General features: G+C 42.4%; 3 protein-coding genes across 4 annotated transcripts in view; 2 read left to right on the plus strand and 1 right to left on the minus strand.

Annotated features, from left to right (window-relative positions):
• The first annotated feature begins 2,828 nt into the window (after window positions 1-2,828).
• On the plus strand, window positions 2,829-5,739 carry LOC112076857 (integrin alpha-1-like). The gene is made up of 6 exons (XM_024143514.2): window positions 2,829-3,423; window positions 3,623-3,727; window positions 3,982-4,086; window positions 4,208-4,303; window positions 4,522-4,635; window positions 5,673-5,739. Exons 1-6 carry the CDS (start codon window positions 3,328-3,330, stop codon window positions 5,730-5,732), a joined length of 576 nt encoding a protein of 191 aa, XP_023999282.1. The 5' UTR covers window positions 2,829-3,327; the 3' UTR covers window positions 5,733-5,739.
• A 2,445-nt stretch (window positions 5,740-8,184) lies between these two features.
• LOC112076856 (immunoglobulin superfamily containing leucine-rich repeat protein 2) lies at window positions 8,185-13,903 on the plus strand. Of its 2 annotated transcripts, none has more exons than XM_024143513.2 (3): window positions 8,185-8,319; window positions 10,598-10,843; window positions 11,024-13,903. In XM_024143513.2, the coding sequence occupies exons 2-3, from the start codon at window positions 10,607-10,609 to the stop codon at window positions 12,932-12,934; spliced, it is 2,148 nt and encodes a 715-aa protein (XP_023999281.1). In that variant the 5' UTR covers window positions 8,185-8,319; window positions 10,598-10,606; the 3' UTR covers window positions 12,935-13,903. The 2 variants fall into 2 exon arrangements, with proteins under 2 accessions (XP_023999281.1, XP_023999280.1); XM_024143512.2 differs by lacking the exon at window positions 8,185-8,319 and adding an exon at window positions 8,987-9,283.
• A 923-nt stretch (window positions 13,904-14,826) lies between these two features.
• LOC112076858 (receptor for retinol uptake stra6-like) overlaps window positions 14,827-20,223 on the minus strand; it is a 28,255-nt gene continuing 22,858 nt past the window's right edge. The window contains exon 5 of the mRNA XM_024143515.2: window positions 14,827-16,940. Within this exon, the coding sequence (XP_023999283.2) occupies window positions 16,690-16,940 (251 nt within the window). The 3' untranslated portion in view covers window positions 14,827-16,689. The remainder of the gene's footprint in view (window positions 16,941-20,223) is intronic.

Consider the following 20,223-nt stretch of genomic DNA (forward strand, 5'->3'; position numbering starts at 1 on the left):
ACTCTGTACCGGTACCCCCTGTATATAGTCTCGCTATTGTTATTTTACTGCTACTCTTTAATTACTTGTTCCTTTTATTTCTTATTCTTATTCGTATTTTTTAAACTGCATTGTTGGTTAGGGGCTTGTAAGTAAGCATTTCACTGTAAGGTCTACACCTGTTGTATTCGGCGCATATGATTAATACAATTTGATTTGAAAACATTTGCCGCCATCACACTTCCTTATGTCTGAAACACAGGCTTCCAGGCTAGGCAATTTTGAGGCTTCACCATGTTTCATCGAAATGTACAGCTGTGTGTCGTCTACATAGCAGGTAAAGTCACTAAGAGGTAGAATATATAGTGAAAACAATAGTGGTCCTAAAACGGAACCTTGAGGAACACCGAAACTTACCATTGATTTGTCAGAGACGAACCATCCACAAAGATGAACTAATATCTTACCGACAGATGAGATCTAAACCAGGCAAGAACTTTTCTGTGTTGACCAGCCTTTCTTAAAGTATTGTTCGCGACCCAAAGTGGGACCTGTTAATGGTGGATCGCGACGTGTCAGTGTAAATTTATAATTATTTCATCAATTACTGGAATTGGTTTGGCCAAGTGCATCTGCGCTCTCTGTTCAGTGCGCTTTCTGCTTAAGCAGCGGTCTCTGCTCTGTTTGGCTGCTGCGCGAGTGTGAGAGGGAGATGCCCGTGTGCTTCGCGGTTTACCAGATTTTTCTTCAAGATCACTCTGTGACACACATGATGCAGCGCTGTCATTCAAGCAGCAGATGATGCGCTGTCAGCCACTAACTTGTCATTCCCACTCGCCATCACTCACCGCTGTCATCAAATGGACTCATGCTAGCCACAAGTTCTGTCTGAGCTCAATTGTCATGAAACGCATATACAACGATGAGTTTCTCTCTCTTTCATACAAACTTATAACGAGGAGAGCCCACCGTGTGTTTTGTGTGTGGAAGTGCTTAGTAATGAGTCTCTCATAATGAACAAATTAATAAAACAACACGTCCTGACCAAACATCCACAGCATGATGGTAAACCCAGGGAGTTCTTTCAGAACAGGGCAGAATGCTTCAGGAAACAGTGCTTCGACAGAGGAAAAGTAAGTCAGCTAGCAAGGCATTGTTGTCATTTTATAACAGATGATAATAAGCAGAAATAAAGGAGTACTAACTAACTCTCGTAGTAGTAGATGTGAGTTTCTCTTTCCAACAATCCCCTGGCCTTGTACACAGCTAATAGCTAACATTTGCCAAAGCAAGCAAGCTACTGATAGCGCAACCCTAGTAACAGTACAGATGAAGAAATATGAACAATTGTCAGGCCTACTGTACATCTTACTGTATAAATTATTGTTGAAAACTAGTCTAGGTTGGAACTGTTGCTGTTAAAATACAATTATAATTGTTATTCTTAACTGGAATAAACTGATTGAAGCAAGATTCTTTTTGAGGCAAACACACTTCAGCAGGAAGCGGTCTCCTGCCTGACTGAGAAAGCAGTAGATGTTCTGGTCCAGTTTGGCACCACATACCTGTGTGAGTCAGGGTTCTCAACTCTGACATACTTATAAAACAAGTACAGAAACAGTTTCAAGGCTGAGCATGACCTCAGTGTTGCACTGTCAAAAACAGAGCCCAGAATAGAAATGCTCTCATTAGGACTGTTTGTGTGTGTTTTCTGGTCTACATCTGTGTGATGTGATCAATCAGTTTATTCCAGTTCAGAATAAAAAATATGTATTGTATTTTAACAGCAACAGTTACAACCTAGACTTTCTTTCAACAATAATTTCTACAGTAAGATGTACAGTAGGCCTGATCATTTTTCATCTGTACTGTTACTTGGGGTTGCACTATCAAAAAGCCTGTGTGTGTTCTGTTATACATCTGTGTGATRTGATCAGTCAGTTTATTCCAGTTCAGAATGAAATGATTTATTGTATTTTAACAGCAACAGTTCCAACCTAGACAGATATATGTAAGAGTGTTTTTAATGGGGGAAAATAAACATTAATAGATATTAATATGGATATTTAATTTCATTGTTATTTGTTTTTGTATATATTGCATTCGTTTTAGGCATAAGGGCAATGAAATGTACAGATATTTATGTGTAGTTTTTCTAAGCTTGGGTCAACACAGAATTTCTCATCTGGGTCCCAGGAAAACAGAATTTCTCATCTGGGTCCCAGGTAAACACAGAATTTCTCATCTGGGTCCCAGGCTGAAAAAGTTTAAGAACCGCTGGTATGGACCAATTTGGGTTTCCAATCTGTCCAAAAGAATGTGGTGATCGATGGTTTAAAAAGTGACACTAAGTTCTAGGAGCACAAGGACGGACGCAGAACCTTAGTCTGACACAATTAAAAGGTCATTTGCCACCTTCACAAGTGCGGTCTCAGTACTATGATGGAGTCTAAAACTAGACTGGAGCATTTTGTATACATTATTTGTCTCCAGGAAGGCAGTGAGTTGCTGAGCAACAACTTTAAAAAACAATAATAATAGAGGAATGGGAGATTCAATATAGGCCGATAGTAAAACAAAAAATCTAGGTCAAGGTTCGGCTTTTTCGGGAGAGGCCATACTACTGCCGCGTTTAGTGAGTTTGGTACATATTCAGAGGATAGGGATCCGTTTATTATGTTCTACATTGGAGGGCCAAGTACAGGAAGTAGCTCTTTCAGTAGTTTAGCTGGAATAGGGTCCAGTAGCCAGCTGGAAGGTTTAGAGGCCATGACTATTTTCATGAATGTGACGAGAGATACAGGATACAAAAACTTTGATCCCGCGGTCTTGGCAGTTCTGTGCAGACTCAGGAAAACAGAGTTTTGGTGAAATATGCATACTCAAAGAATTTGCTTTCTAATGATCATGAACGATCGAAGAAGTTCATGAATTCATCACTGCTGAACTGAAGGCCATCCTCACTTGGGGAATGCTTATTTTTAGTTAGCTTTGCGACTGTATCAAAAATAAATGTTTGATTATTTTTACTCTCCTCAATCAGGTTGATAAAGTAGGCTGATTCAGCAGGATTGAGGGCTGTGGACTTCTCCATGTGAATATTGAAGTTACCAAAGATTTTAATATTATCTGCCATGACTACGAGGTCCAATAGGAATTCAGGGAACTCTGTATAGTAGCTATAAAAAGTGACTGAGAAGGCTGCAATTAACTGATTATATACCCAAAGTAAGATACTTATTCTAAGTTGCCAAAGCTCGAAAAAACCAACATGTGGTTACTTTTTGACTGAAAGACCTGTGACTTCCTGTCTCTCTCTCTGGTCTCCAGGTTAAAAAGGATGTGGATATGGAGACTCCTCCTCTAAAGCTGAGGGTGATGTACCCGTACCTATCACCTAGTGAGAACATCCTGCTATACCTGACACATGTCACCTCCTCACAGGTAAGGCTTCTCTACTGTGTACTGTACCATAGAGGTAGACAGTCTACCAGTATCCCCTGCACATGGTTCTCTACCAGTCAACAGACAATCACACGGTGAAGTCAAACACTCTGCAGAACTGTGGTGGTGTGGATCAAGTTGATCCAAATGTGATTGATTGATTGATAATTGATTGATGGATCTTTTCTCTCTCCCACAGGATGTGAGATGTCACGTCAGGGACCTGATTAACCCTTTAAAGATCAACAACAACAACACGCACACCATCAATCCTAAAAAAGAGACCCTCAGTGTCTTTCTGGTGGTGAGTCAACACTACTGTGTGTGAGTGTGAGTATGAGTGTGAGTATGAGTGTATGTGTGTACGTGAGTGTGTGTGTGTACTCTCCTTTGCAGGGCTGTAAGGACCACCCGTGTAAGTCATGTATGTGTACTCTCCTTTGCAGGGCTGTAAGGACCACCCGTGTAAGTCATGTATGTGTACTCTCCTTTGTACTCTCCTTTGCAGGGCTGTAAGGACCACCCGTGTAAGTCATGTATGTGTACTCTCCTTTGCAGGGCTGTAAGGACCACCCGTGTAAGTCATTTATCTGCTCCATCCCACATGTCAACAACAGCCAGGTCAATGTTACCTTCCGGGTATGGAAGCCCACCTTTATCAAAGTGAGTACAGTGAAGTGTCACTTGTTCATTCATTGTTTTTGATTGATTGATTGATACATTTATTCATTGACAAATGTATTGGTATATTGAGTGCTGAATTGAATTGCTCTTGGCTCCACAGGCAGAGTTCTCCAGCCTTCATATGGTTGTTAATGCCACTCTGGAGAACCTGAACACGGATCTCTTCGTGTTGAGTGCCACCAATTACGCCAGAGATGTGAGTGCAATTATCTATTCATTTTCATGTGATCGGCTACATTTACACAGGCAGCACAATTTTGATCTTTTGACCAATTATTGGTCTTTAGACCAATCAGAAGAGATTTTTTGCTAATAATTGGGCAAAATATCAAAATTGGGCTGCCTGTGTAAACACAGCCTTTATCTGTTTGCTTTTTGTCCTTTGCTTGTTTTAACACTGTTGTTTCCATCCAGGTGAAGATCCAGGTCTCTAAAGAGGCTTTGGGAGGTATACCCCTGTGGATCATTATAGTCAGTATCCTAATAGGACTGATGATTCTGGCACTGGTCATCTTCGCTCTATGGAAGGTATGTGTGTGTGTAACAGTATAACTTTAGTACCGTCCCCTCGCCCTGACACGGGCGCGAACCAGGGACCCTCTGCACACATCGACAACAGTCACCCACGAAGCGTCGTTACCCATCGCTCCACAAAAGCCGCGGCCCTTGCAGAGCAAGGGGAAACCCTACTTAAGTCTCAGAGCAAGTGACGTAACTGATTGAAATGCTAGTAGCGCGTACCCGCTAACTAGCTAGCCATTTCACATCCGTTACATGTGTTCACAACCTTCTGTCTGCTTGTGTCTGTTAGGGAACTTATAATCGATTATAAGTTCCCTATCTTCCCAAATAGAACAATAATTATTATTATTAATAATAATAATATTTTAGCGGGTGCTTATATGTGGCCTATCTCACACATGTACAAGTGTGTATTAATATGCATGTGTGAATTGGAAATTCAAGTTTTTTGCATATCTCAACTCTCCCTGAGACATAGGGTCAAGCCAGGTCACCATATCCCAACTCTCGCCTGAGACAACCTTCGAGAGTAGGGTCACAGCCAGGGTCACCAATATCCCAACTCTCCCGAGACACCTTCGGAGAAGTAGGGTCACAAGCAGGGTCACCATATCCCAACTCTCCTGAGACACCTTCGGAGGAGTAGGCGTCACAGCCAGGGTCCCATATCCAACTCTCGCCTGAGACACCTTCGGAGAGTAGGGTCACAGCCAGGGTCCACCATATCCAACGTCTCCCTGAGAACACCTTCGGAGAGTAGGGTCAGCAGCCAGGGTCACCATATCCCCAACTCCTCCCTGAGACACCTTCGAGAGTAAGGGGTCACAGCCAGGGTCACCATTATTCCCCAACTCTCCCTGAGACACCTTCGGAAGAGTATGGTCAAAGGCTTGGTTTATGGAAGAGGGTCAACATGGTTGTGGATATGTGTGAAATAACACTTTTAAATCTATTAAATTGACTCAAACTGAAGACTTAGGTTTGTGGATGTGACATTCTGGATTAATGTTTGTGTTCACTGTTGTCTTTCTGTGCTCCACCAGGCTGGATTTTTCAAAGAGAAAATCATAGAGGACATGGAGGAACGGGAAATGAAGGATTAATCCTTCCACCAACCATACAGATGTGCCCCACTTGTCTTCAGGTCTGTCTTTCAGGTCAGTCAGAGGAGAATACCATAGGAAATACCCCATCAACCATTCTCCTGAAACACGCCATCAGGTCAGAAGAAAAGCCAGTCTATTTATGGGCTATTCCAACAACACTCATTCACTGAATGTGATGTGGCCCATCTACCAGTCCTTAAAAACCCTGGTCTGATTCAGTGGATACGGAGGCTGGGAACATTGAACTTGTACAGTACACTCTATTCAATGTGGGTAGCCAAGAAACCTGGACTTAAAATACCTAAAGCTAGAAGGGAAATCAGAAGACATAAGGAATAAATGGCACGCTGACCTCAGACCTGATCATGATGCAGCCACACCAGTTTTATACAAACGTTTCTCAGGTTCACTTTACAGCGGTCAACATCCCAAAGAACACTAAAAAACACCTCAGATTACAGTAATGGCTATTACACCAAAGTTTGTCCAAATGTCCCAAGGCCACTCTGCGATGGGGGATTAGAATTTCTGTGGTTAAAAGTTTTTGAATATTTTTTACAATATACTTGTAATCTATACCATGTAAACTGTATTTATTTTTGTTTGGTAATATTTTGAATACGTGTTATTACCTATATTTTTAAACAATATTCATCGTCTTTTCTAAAGCGAGGATAATTGTTTTTGGGGGCCTTTTTGGAACACTGATATTTTCACATGAATGTTTTTTCTGGTCTTACAAGAGCAATCTGTAAATTCTGCTATATTTTTTTGAACAAAGTGGTTCTCTTGAATAATTGAAGGGGTCTATTGCAAATGTACCCTCCCCCAAATATATATTCAGTATAAAAGAAGAGGAGGGATAGATGCATTTTGCTATTGACTTAAATACAAACGGCTTTAAAATAAAAATCTAGTTTTGTTTCATTTTGTTACCACACATGGGGGCAGAGAATTTACAGCTTGCTTCCTTTACAGTAATTAGGAAANGTATGGTATAGTACTACGTTGTGGAGTGTGTATAGTTTACTTGAGTGTCTATGGTGGGGGAGTGTATGGTATAGTACTACTGTGGGGAGTTGTATGGTATATAGCACTGTGGGGTGTATGGTATAGTACTACTGTGGGGAGTGTATGTATAGTACTACTGTGGGGAGTGTATGTATAGTACTACTGTGGGGAGTGTATGGTATAGTACTACTGTGGGAGTGTATGGTATAGTACTACTGTGGGGGTAGTGTATATGGATATAATACTACTGTGGGGGGTGTATGGTATAGTACTACTGTGGGGAGTGTATGGTATAGTATACTGTGGGGAGTGTATGGTTATAGTACTACTGTGGGGAGTGTATGGTATATACTACTGTGGGGAGTGTATGGTAAGATACTACTATGGGAGTGTATGGTATAGTACTACTGGGGGAGTGTATGGTATAGGTACTACTGTGGGGAGTGTATGGTATAGATTACTGTGGGGGTATGGTATATATTCTTGGGGAGTGTATGATAGTACTACTGGTGGAGTGTATGTATAAGTGAACTACGTGGGGAGTGTATGGTATAGTACTACTGTGGGAGTGTATGGTATAGTACTACCTGCGGGAGATGTATGGTATAGTATACTTGGGGAGTGTATGTATAGTATTACGTGGGGAGTTTATGGTATAGTACTACGTGGGGAGTGTTATGTATCAGTACTACTGTGGGGAGTGTATGGTATAGTACTACTGTGGGAGTGTATGGTATAGTACTACTGTGGGGAGTGTATGGTATAGAGTACTGTGGGAGTGTATGTATAGTACTACTGTGGGAGTGTATGGTATAGTTACTCTGTGGGGAGTGTATGGTATAGTACTACTGTGGGGTGTATGTATAGTACGTACTATGGGAGTGGTTATGGTATAGTACTACTGTGGGGAGTGTATGGTATAGGTACTACTGTGGGGAGTGTATGGTATAGTATACTTGTGGAGTGAGTGTATGTATTAGTACTACTGTTGGAGTGTATGGTTATAGTACTACTGTGGGAGTAGTATGGTATAGTACTACTGTGGGGAGTGTATGGTATAGTACGACTGTGGGAGTGTGATGTATAGTACTACTGTGGGGGTTATGGTATAGTACTGACTGTGGGGGAGTGTATGATAGTACTACTGTGGGGTGTATGGTATAGTACTTACTATGGGGAGTGTATGGTATAGTACTACATGTGGGAGTGTATGGTATAGTACTACTGTGGGAGGACTATGGGTGTATGATAGTTACTACTGCTGTTGAGTGATGAGTGTTATGTATTAGTCTACTGTGTGGAGTGTTGGTGCAGTACTCTTGATAGACACTAGATGGGATATGGTGATAAGTTAGTTGTCTAGGCATGTCTTTGGAGGGAGTCACGGCAGTATTGACTTTTTCAAGCTATCTCCAGTTGTTTGCTGATGTTGTCTGAAGCTCATGTATATTTACAACAACACAAAACATTGGAAGAAGATTACATGGTAGGAAAAATATAGGATGTATCTTGTACACAAAGACAAATATAGGATGTATCCAAAAGTTGTCCGGAATCCAACAACTCTTTTCAGGTAAATGATTTGATTTCTATATACGAAATTAATCAGAACCAAAAATGAAATGTTATTTGCTATCGGAGGGGAAACTGATTTTCTTTGTCTTAGATGGGCAAGGTGCATTATGGGAGCAGGGTGACGATGGTCAACAGGCCTATAGTTTTCTGTCGTCCTTTTTTTCCATCCAACTTACTCTTTCAGTCATTTATTTTTATATTGATATATAAATATTTTTCAATTAATGAAATTAATGTTATAGTTTTAATAATACAATGTTTTATCCCCCTGGCCTTATATTTTCCACTGCTATTGAGGGACCTCACATCTTCCAGTTCTGTCATTCAGTTTTTTGTTTTTTTCAATTTAGCTTTCATCCAAATAGGCCAACGGCAATACAGCTATTCAGGTATATTTAAATCYCAATCTGAACAGCGCGCAATTCATAGTTCTGACCGAAAACTCGTCATATTCTGTGGTWTGTTCACCTCTCCAGACCTGTTACGGGAAAAAAGCAACACTGACGAGAATGGGGTCAGAGATAAGTTTAGGTTGACATAACAATGAATTAAACATTAGTATCTAAATTATTGATATTCTTCGGGGGTGGCAGGCGAACACGGAGCCCTTATGTCTCTTAATCCATGACTGATGAAAGGATGGGAGAGGCTGTCTGCGCGTTCACACAAACCCTCCCCATCGSTCTGTTACTGACCGCGGGAGCGCGCAGTGGACCGCTCGTCCTCTCAATCACTTTGCGAGAGGAAAACAGCCTCCGGAACGCACCGCATCGTCCTACAGAGAGAAAAATGTTTCCTCCACCGCCCACCTTCACCGTTMTCACCGTGGAGAAAAGTCCCATGAAAGGATTTACTATGGAAGACGGTAGTTGTTCTGCCCACTAATCTGTGTTATAAAGAGGATATAATCCAAGGTGCCCTGCTAGGATAAACTGCGAGGATTGGGAATTAATATCGGACAGGTAAGGATCAAAAAAGTACACTGGAGATTATTATCTATTTTACACATTATGACACAAATATTATTGTAATTATGCTGTAATGTGTGGACTAGATAGATCATTATCAAATGTAAGCCTATAAAATCAATCTATCCATTTGAGGTCTATAATTCCGGTTTCATAAAGTCTCGTCAGGAAAAAACATCAACGTAAACAGTTTTCTGTATTTTACCACAATTGTTGGATATTTAGTTCAGAATGAACTATAATTAATTGGATTAAACTKCAGAGGCTGAAATGACATCGAAAATGTATTTTTAAGCGGCATCRACCAATCCCCTTCGCCGATCTGTTTCAGCACCAAGGACAGCGAGGCRCTCTGGCGCGCTCTGCAGTTTGCGCCAAAGCTCTCTTTTGCAACATGAGCAAGCCTCGCACGCTGGCACTGTTATGTGAAGTAAAAAAAACTAAAATCACCAAAACCACTTTCTCATAGTCAAAGTTTGAAGACGTGAAATTGTAGCTAAACGAATTTATCTGAGTTCGGGAATTTGGTCGTCCTAAACCTTGTAAAAGTTGTAAGGTTAAATCAATCACATTAATCAACGTTGTATTTATTGTAAACTCGTTCCATAGATGTTTGTTGTTGTTGACTGTATTTATATTTATCTGCAGAAGCCTCTCTGAGCCAGCCTATCCCTAGTTTACTCACTGTGTCCCATATTCTCTCTGGAGACACAGCCTATCCCTAGCTTACTCACTGTGTCCCATATTCTCTCTGAGACACAGCCTATCCCTAGTTTACTCACTGTGTCCCATATTCTCTCTGAGACACAGCCTATCCTAGTTACTCACTGTGTCCATATTCTCTCTGAGACACGCCATCCCTAGTACTCACTGTGTCCATATTCTCTCTGAAGACACAGCCTATCCCTAGTTTACTCACTGTGTCCATATTCTCTCTGAGACACAGCCTATCTTAGTTTACTCACTGTGTCCCATATTCTCTCTGAGATACAGCCTAGCCTAGTTTACTCACTGTGTCCCATATTCTCTCTGAGACACAGCCTATCCCTAGCTACTCACTGTGTCCCATATTCCCAGAGATATAATAGGCTCTACTTTAGTACCCGTAATGCAACAGGATGTATCAGTGCATTATGCTCAGGATTCATTCTGTGTCGAACATTATGGCTATCTTTCTAGTTCTGTTATAGATGAGCAGAACAAATCATTGTCTATGGTAAAAGGGTACATTTCCTGAAGATAATCTGTGTGTTCCCGTGTGATAATGAATAAATACATTTAATTAACATCCYTTTGTCTTCTTCTCAGTTGGTGAAAATGGCGTCATGGCGGCTGGTCAGTCTCCTGGCGGTGTGGACTGTTGTGTTGGGTCTGGCYCAGTGTTGCCCAGARCCCTGTAGCTGTCTGGATAAATACGCCCACCAGTTCGCTGACTGTGCCTACAAAGACCTGCTGCTGGTGCCCGTAGGCCTCCCATTTAACGTCACCACCCTCTCTCTCTCCGCCAACAAGATCAAACTCCTGAAGGCCAAGAGCTTTAGTAACGTCACCCAGGTGTGTTCCTGTATGAATGTGGTCCTGTGTGGCGTAGTTGGTGGAGCATGGTTGGTAGAGCAATGCCAAGGACCGTGGGTTCGATTCTTGCTGGGGCCACCCATTTTTAAAAGTGTCTGCTAAAAATTATATTTCTGGTGTAGTGAAAGACAGATTTGAATGAGTAGTCTTGTTCTTCAGGTGACCTCCCTATGGCTGGCCCACAACGAAATTGTGACCATGGAGAGGGACACTCTGGCCCCGCTGATCCAGCTGCGAAACCTGGATCTCAGCTACAACAAGATCATCAGCTTCCCCTGGGAGGACCTGGCCAACCTCACCGCTCTTCAGCTGCTCAAGATGAACAACAACGAGATGATCAACCTCCCTAAAGATGCCTTCTCCACTCTCAAAGACCTGAGGTCCCTGAGGATCAACAACAACAGGTTCACKACCATCGTCCAGGGGACCTTCACCTCTCTGAGCTCCATGTCTCACCTTCAGATCTACAACAACCCCTTCACCTGCTCCTGCAGTCTGGAGTGGCTGAGAGACTGGATCACGGAGTCTAAGATCTCTGTCCCAGAGCAGGACTCTATCGTCTGCGAGGCCCCAGARCATCTGCAAGGGGCCCTGGTGACCAAGATGCCCAAACTGGACTGCAAGGCCCCGACGGTGTCCATCACCTACCAGCCAAACCTGGACAACACTGAGCTATACGAAGGGTTTATGGTGATCCTCAATTGTGAGACCAAGGGCAACCCCAAACCAGAGGTCAGCTGGGAGGTAGTGAACGCAGGGAACCAGAAGTTCACATTCAGTTTGCCCTCTGAGGTTAGCGAGAAAAGCGACTCACCAATCAACGATAAAACTACCAACGGCCGGTTCYTGGTCTTCCAGAACGGCACTCTGATCATCCCCCRTATGAGCAAGARGGAGGATGGGAACTACAGCTGCTCAGCTGTCAACGACCTCGGTAAAGCAGACAGCACAGCGAAGGTAGTAGTGGCGGGCACCAAGAAACAAGCCACTAACTCCATGCTGGACACCACAGTAGATAAGATCCTCCGTCCGTCYGGTGGAAACAAGCCGGGGCCTAAGATGACCAACAACGTCATCAACTGGCCCAAGTCCGACTCTGAGAAGACCAAGAACGTCCCAACTGGGTCGTCTGTTAAACACGCCGATGGCTCAGTGCAGGCTGGCGAGGGCTCAGAGGAGCTGCCGTTTACCAGTAAGTGTGGCGTCAGCGATGGCACACAGTACATCTCCAACCACGCATTCAACCTCAGTCTGGACCAGCTGAAGCAGTACACCTTTGATTTCGGCGTCATCGCGTTGGAAGTGTCCGAGACCGAGGCCAAAGTGCAGCTCAACCCTCTGCAGCTCCCTAACAGTAAGAACAACCTTCACCTCAGCCACAACGAGAACCTAGAGACCGTCAACAAAGAGCCGTTCAGCCTCTATCAAGCCTCAACCAAAACCCCTCTGGACATGCTCTATCTGTGTTTTAACAMTGGTAATGGACACTCTGTGGTGCAGTGGTCCCGGATAGAGGAAGGGATCAACRCCTATAAGTTCCAGGGCCTACAMCCAGGCACKAACTACACCCTGTGTCTGACCTACGGAGGGCAGGACTGTCAGGTCCAGGTAGTCTTCACAACCAGGAAGAAGATTCCTTCTCTGTTAATCATAGTGGTGGTTAGTACCTTCCTGTTGGTGCTGGCTACAATCCCTCTGCTGGGAGCCACCTGCTGTCATCTCTTATACAAGTACCAGGGAAAGACTTATAAACTCATCATGAAGGCGGCGCAGAAGAACCCAGATCCAATGGAGAAACAAATGGTCGGAGGTGATTTCGACCCCCGGGCGTCCTTTGTCGAGTTGGAAAAGAATTTCAACCCGAGTGAAATGGAAGACGGAGAGGACGGAGAGGACGGAGAGGACGCCGACGGGGAGGAGGTGGAGGGGAGCATCGTTACCGAGTCCATTCCAGGTTCTACGTCTAAATTCGAGGTGGGCTCTGAGTACAGCGATAGATTACCGTTGGGGGCGGAGGCGGTGAATATCTCTGAAGACGGAAACGGTAATTACAAAGAGCCGAGTCGCTGAGCAGAGCTGTGTGATGCTACTGGGGGGGAGGGGAGGGGGGGTAAAATAGTTACTGTCAACTACATTTTAAACCAAGTAACTCACCTATCATTATTTCACGTAAATATGATAGCCCTGATGAAGGTGGATAGCTCATTTTACCTCAGAACGTAAGCGATCAGTTATAACCCAAATAAGAGACTGTCAAAATGAACAGTTGTGCAGTAAAACTAATGGTATTGTATATATAAAACGTACAACGTTCCTGTTACAGTAACAACACTGCAAGCACAGTTTTTCTACAGTTAAAACAGACCTCTGCTAACTGCTAAACAGCATACGTTATTGAGATGTCCCCTTCATGCAGGGCGTAGGCTAGCCGAAAGAGTGGTGCGCTTTACGCGAGCGTCAGTTTCGACAGGTTGTGGTGCTGAACAACGCGTCCGCCTCGTTGCGTACACGCACCGTTATTTTAATTGTTCTGTGAGATTATCAAAAAGAGAGGGGGAAAAAAACACTTTATGTTGTCAAGGCATGTGCTTGTGTCTGGGCTCAAACCCAGGTCACTATCAACTGATGTTGTTTAATGTACTGTGGGGCTCTTCGAGATATGTGTGACTTTAAAAAAACAACGGGTAAATCCACGGCATGTCACACAGACGACGTRTTTTCTTCATGTGTGGTTTTAATTAGCGTAGACTATAGGACTTTAGATATTCTCAGTGTCGATATGTGATGTAAAAAAAAAAACAGTAAAATTGAACGATTCTCTTTTTTTATTAAAGTATAGCTAAATGAACCCGTCTACAGTATCATTAACTGAGGCGTCAAGGAGCGTCTCGTTGCTGTGAGTGTCCTGTCGTTTTATGCATAGTGAGTTTTTTGGTGAGCTATACTGTTCGGACGATGTTGTACAAATATGCCTCGATCTTTCAAGATTTTTGATATGATTTTATGTACGTGAAATTAATAAAATATCCCAAAACAATTTTTAAATTCTCCTATTTCCTGTCATKGAGTCAGAAAACTGTTTTCAACTTCATTTTAACTCGACGGGGTAAGGTTTGGTACTTGTGTGACTATACACTGCTGTGAATTAAACAATAAAATAATGTTTATATAGGGATTGGGCGTTGGCCGTGATTTGTAGTGACCGCCTGTTAGCGGTCTATCCACCCTAAAGCTGGTTTTGTATTATAGGGAGGTACGGAAACATTGTCTGTGGTTGTTATATTTCTTACTGACATTACGGAGCTGTAGCGAGAACAAATGCATGTGTTGGATAAGCGTAGCAAACGGTTCTAAATTGTACGATTCTGGACTGCTTTAGTTTCCCTTCAATTGTAAAAAAAAAAAAAAAAAGTGATTGACACAAATAGCCTTTTGAATTTATTTATGGACAGAATGATATACCTACATTTTTGTCAACATCAACATAATATAGCGCTGCTTTTGACCAAACTCACTTTTCATTGCCGCATCACGGGAAATGGACTGTCCTGCAGGCTGCAGCAGAATAACGGCCGAGCGCTACTCTTCCCTTTCTTCTTACGGTAGGCTATGAAGCTTACACAATCACACCAAGTATTCTTATTACTATTACTCATGAATTTATATCAGTAATGTTTTCTTTGCCGATTACATACAATTACACTCCTTCCGCATGATTGATTYGTTAAATAGCCTATATTGAAATGTTATTACGATAGGCTACGAACAGGTGCGTAATTGTTCACATAAACACAACCATATGGGATAAAAAATCTTTCAAAACATCAGTATATATTGCTAATAATTTGCTAAAATATATTTACTATCGAACGTTTCTTGAAAAGCAACATGACAAACATATGTATTGCCTAACGAAACGAAATTATTTTTTGTTTTACTTGACACATAAATCAACACGGAAATCGTTCGTCATCTTTCGTTTTAATTTCATGTTAATCATACATAAATKTATTTATTTCATTCAAAAGCTACTYGAGTCAYTGTCACTTTATGCTGCAACACACAAAGAGAATAAGTAGATGATCCTGAACACATAACATTGAAATAACATTTTCACAACTATAAATTGAGAAAAATAACAATCCAAAACATTATCAGCGGAATTATAGTAGAGATATTTTATAAGAGGTACAAGGTGAACTACAGCAAAGAGTTCAAGTAAACAGTTTCATCTGTCTACGTTTTAATCGCAATTTCATACATTTTCAACATAGATATTAGTTATTAGCCTGGAATCAGAACAGAATTGTACCGTTTTGGAACAATTCAGTTTGGCTTCCAGCATACAATAGATATTTACACCAGTCAGTGTAACATTGAAAATTAACAGCTACTTTATAATCTTCCATTACAGAGCAGTCTGTATATTAATAAATAGTCACATTCTAACCCACGTATACATGGTCAAACTAGCCTGGATTCCAAGATGATAAGTTCTGTTTCCAGTGGTGTAATGGAGTGKATCAGTTAGGCTTCCAGGCTATGGTCAGAGAAGAGTTCAGCGCCACGCTACCTTTCCTGCTAGACTAGAGATTCTGTCCGGGCGTCAGAGCAAACAAAGAGACAGACAACACACATCCAGGTTGATCCCACTGTGTAGCACTACCTTGGACCAGGGCTGATAAGTAGTGCACTATATAGGAACTAACTAAGGTGCCATTTAGGACACAAGCCCTAGACAGGTAGCCACTCAGAAGACAGACTTCCCGAGGCACTGAGCTAGAAGGTCTACCACGTTTACATCTAATCCTTCCATTTTCTAAACAAATCAGAGATCATTGATTGATTGATTCAATGGGAGTCAATGGGAAAATTGCATGAAAAACAGAGGCAAGCGCACAAAACTCAAGTCAGAATACCTACGGCCCTAAGTGCACTTACTTGAACGAATGCAGTCAGATCAATGCATGGACATATAATACTATAGTTATAATCTGCCCACGAGCCATCCATACACCAGTTATAATCTGCCCACGAGCCATCCATACACCAGTTATAATCTGCCCACGAGCCATCCATACACCAGTTATAATCTGCCCACGAGCCATCCATACACCAGTTATAATCTGCCCACGAGCCATCCATACACCAACAAAGGCCATTCCAATTCAGTCAATTCTGCTAGTAAAATTCAACTCTAATTCCAATTTTCCCTCATTGAAAAGCAATGGAAGGAAATGTGTATTTTAAAAGGTGCAGTATGAGCTCTGCCATTTCCTTGTTACTAAAAGTGACAAAACAAGCAGAGTAGAGAAGCATTAAACCATGTGACCTACCTGTTGTGTACGGTACGTACTGACGTGGAACTGATGCACACACACTACATGTTAAGGGTTTTACATTTATATACATTGTAAAATATTTTGTCTGTAATGTCTTTATCGTTATGTCACACCACAGTTAGACTAGCTGTCTCCATGGTATCAGACCCCATTAAGACTAGCTGTCTCCATCTGCGTCGGCTAATGGGGATCATAATAAATCTAAACCGTCTAAACCACTGTGAAATATCTTTAAGAAGCAAAAATCTTGTTTGAGGCTGGTGTACAAAACCAAAACTTAAGATCGGGAAGCATAGAAATAGCACACAGAACAGAGCTACCACTTCTTAGACTGGCTTTCAATGCGAATGACAGATCTATGACTCACTATTCTACAGGAATTAGGTCAGTTCACCCAAAAAGTGACATAATGCGGCTTTAAATTTCAGTTTGCTTCCTGAATTGGAATGGAATTGACCCCAAGCCTGGGAGATAGGTTCAGTCTCAGTTAGTCGCTGCCTCCGTTTCCTTCCCTGCCTCCATGTTTCCTGCCTCCTTCTTGATCCCCTCCTTTGCAGCCCAGTTGAGTGTTCCGTTGAAGAAGCTCTCGCTGCTCTGACGCTGGAAGTGCTTCCTGGAGCCCACCAGCGAGGGGTTGTTGACCAGGGTGTAGAGGAGCTGCCAGTGGCCCCGTGCCCGTTTGGAGATGGAGACCTTATGCTGCGGCTTCTTCTCCTGATTGACTAGCTGGATGCCTGGGGGAGAGACACACAGAGAGTATCTATATGGTTCACAGAATGAGTAGACAGACACAGAGAAGAGATGTTCAGACAGACAACAGAGATTGTTCAGACAGACACAGAGATGTTTCAGCGGAGAAGACACAGAGATGTTCAGACAGGACACAGAGATGTCAGACAGAACAGAGATTTCAGACAGACACGACGATACAGCACAGATAGATTCAAGCAGCAGAGATTTCACAGACAGACACAGAGATGTTCAGACAGACACAGAGATGTCAGACAGACACAGAGATGTTCCAGAGAGACACAGAGACGTTCAGGACAGAACACAGAGATGTTCAACAGAACAGAGTATCTCAGCCACAGAGCATATCAGACAGGACACAGAGATGTTCAGCAGGAGTTACAACAGACACCAAGATGTCAGACGACACAGAGATGTTCAGACAGACACAGAGATGTTCAGACAGACACAGAGATGTTCAGCACAGAAACAGAGACGTTCAGACAGACACAGAGACGTTCAGACAGACACAGAGATGTTCAGACAGACACAGAGATGTTCAGACAGACACAAGCAGATGTATAGCAAGTGTTCAGAAGACACAGAGATGTTCAAAGACACAGAGATGTTCAGAGACACAAGATTAGTTCAGACAGAGACAGAGATGTTCAGAGAGGAACAAGAGATGTTCAGACAGACCACAGAGAATGTTCAGACAGAACGACATCAGAAAGAAGACCACAGAAGATGTTCAGACCAGACCAGGAGATGTTCAGAAACACAGAGGATGTTCAGAGAGAACAGAGATGTTCAGAGACGACACAGAAGATGTTCAGACAGAGCACCAAGAGATGTTCACACAGACACGATGTTCAGACAGACACAGAATGTTCAGAAGACACAGGAGCACAGAGATGTTCAGACAGACACAGAGATGTTTCAGACAGGAACAGAGAATGTTAGACAGACACAGAGATTGGTTCAGAGGAACACAGAGATGTTCAGAGAGGACACAGAGATGTTCAGAAGAGACACAGGATGTTCAGACAGATCACAGAGATGTTCAGAACAACACAGATGTTTCAGGACAGACACAGAGATTTCAGACAACACAGAGATGTTTCAGCAGACAGAGGGACAAGGAGATGTTCAGTACAAGACACAGAGATGTTCAGACCACAGACACAGATCTTATAACTTCCAATTTAGGAGAACCTGCTTTTGAGGTTGACAGCATTGGACCGCATAGCGAGAGCTCCACAATTACCAATACCAGAAAAAGCACAATAACGCAAAGCAATCCTATTGTAATCCTTGAGCTATAGCAGCAGCAAGGTAGACCATATTGAGCTGAACATTAACACGCTGGATGAGTCTCAATGGCGACCTATCTCCCTATAGATGTGCGGTAAGGTCTCTGGTCTAAAATTAGTGCACTATATAGGCAATAGGTGCTATTTGGAACTCAGGCTCTGAATTCTCCCTCTGGCCCCATAAATATGAACCAGTCTATTACAGCAGACCATCGTGTGTACCAAAAAGCTCTAGTCCATCATCTCTGCAATACAACAGATTATAACTGATGATGATGAGGATGACAACCACGCATTACAGTCAACATAGGAGACAAGCAGGAAACGCAACGACGGTTCATTTGGGTTTGTTCCTCGTATCGACACATCCTAGATTAGACCCAGACATCCTACTGGAATAAAAACATCTTCATTACCTAGACAGTCTACCTAGAAATAAAAACTCTACATTACCAGGACCACCGCGCCACCCACCTCTGCGGAAGGGACCACCAGAGGGGCGTACGACTTTTTCGCACGCCACACCTGTCCGGCACACTGGAAGGGGGGCACAGCCAGCACACAGGAAACCCTCATACAGTCACGAAAGATGAAAAGAGGAGTGCGGGGGAAGGGAACCATCCATCCACTGACTGGGGCAGTTAGACAAATCTAGTCTTAAACTTCTACCCGGAACTCACAACTCTACTTACCCGTCCATGCACGATCAGCTCATACTGGATCACAATAACTCTACCATTACCCACAAATGCTACCTGGCGCACAAACGAGAGAGAGCATTACCGCTTTTGCAGAATCCTTACTGGGATAAAAACTCTACAATTACTAACGAACATGCTACTGGAAATAAAAACTCTTACAATTGACCAGCAGGAACAACCTATCTCACTGAGAAAGAGAGCTACGCCTAACCACTTCTGCCAGTTCAACGACCTCCTACTGAAATGAAATGAACACACTCACAAGACATCCTACATCGCACTCACACACAACCTCATAAAATTGACCCCAGACACATCCTCTGAATAATAAAACTCTCTAATTATAAGACACATACCTGGACTGAAAAACTCTAACATTACCGTATCGATGTCTACTGGGAGTAAACATACAATACGTTATGAGGTGATCCATACACACGCAATCTTAGATATCTAAAGTACCTCCATGGTGGAAATCCTGTACTACATATTAAACTCCATGTGGAACGATACTAAATATATAAATGGCATTCCATCCAGGCTTGGGAGGATCCTATATATACATATTATTACCCATGAATCCTATAAGTACATATTAATATACTCTCATGTGGTAATCCTATACTACAGTATTAATACGCTCCATGGTGAATCCTAATTAGCTACATATTAATACCTCCATGGTGGAATCCTATACTAAACATATTAATACCTCCAATGGTGGAGTTATTACTCACTATATACTCATGTGAATCTGTATCATATAATACCTCCTGGCGAATCCTATAACTACAATTAATACCTCCATGGGTGGAATCCTTACTACAATATGTAACACCTCCCATGGTGGGACTCCTATACTAACAATATAATACTCCATGGTGGAATCCTATACTACACTTTAATACTCCATGGTGGAATACCGTAACTAACCATATTAATACCTCCATGGTGGACCTAGTACTACAATTTAATACCGTCCAGATGGAATCCCTATACTACATATCTATACACTCCATGGTGGAATCTCTATCATACATATTAACCGTCGTCATAGGTGGAATCTATACCTACATATTAATACCTCATTTGTGGAATCCTTTAGTACACTATTAATACACATTCATGGGTGGAATCCTAGTACTACATATTAAATACCGGATCCATGGTGGAATCTATACTACATATTAAGTACTCCATGTGGAATCTATACACATATTATACGTCATGGTGGAAATCCTATACTAATATTAATAGCTCCATGTGGATCCTAT

The sequence above is a fragment of the Salvelinus sp. IW2-2015 genome, unplaced genomic scaffold, assembly GCF_002910315.2.
Source record: "Salvelinus sp. IW2-2015 unplaced genomic scaffold, ASM291031v2 Un_scaffold4093, whole genome shotgun sequence".
In the NCBI taxonomy this organism is placed as follows: Eukaryota; Metazoa; Chordata; class Actinopteri; order Salmoniformes; family Salmonidae; genus Salvelinus; species Salvelinus sp. IW2-2015.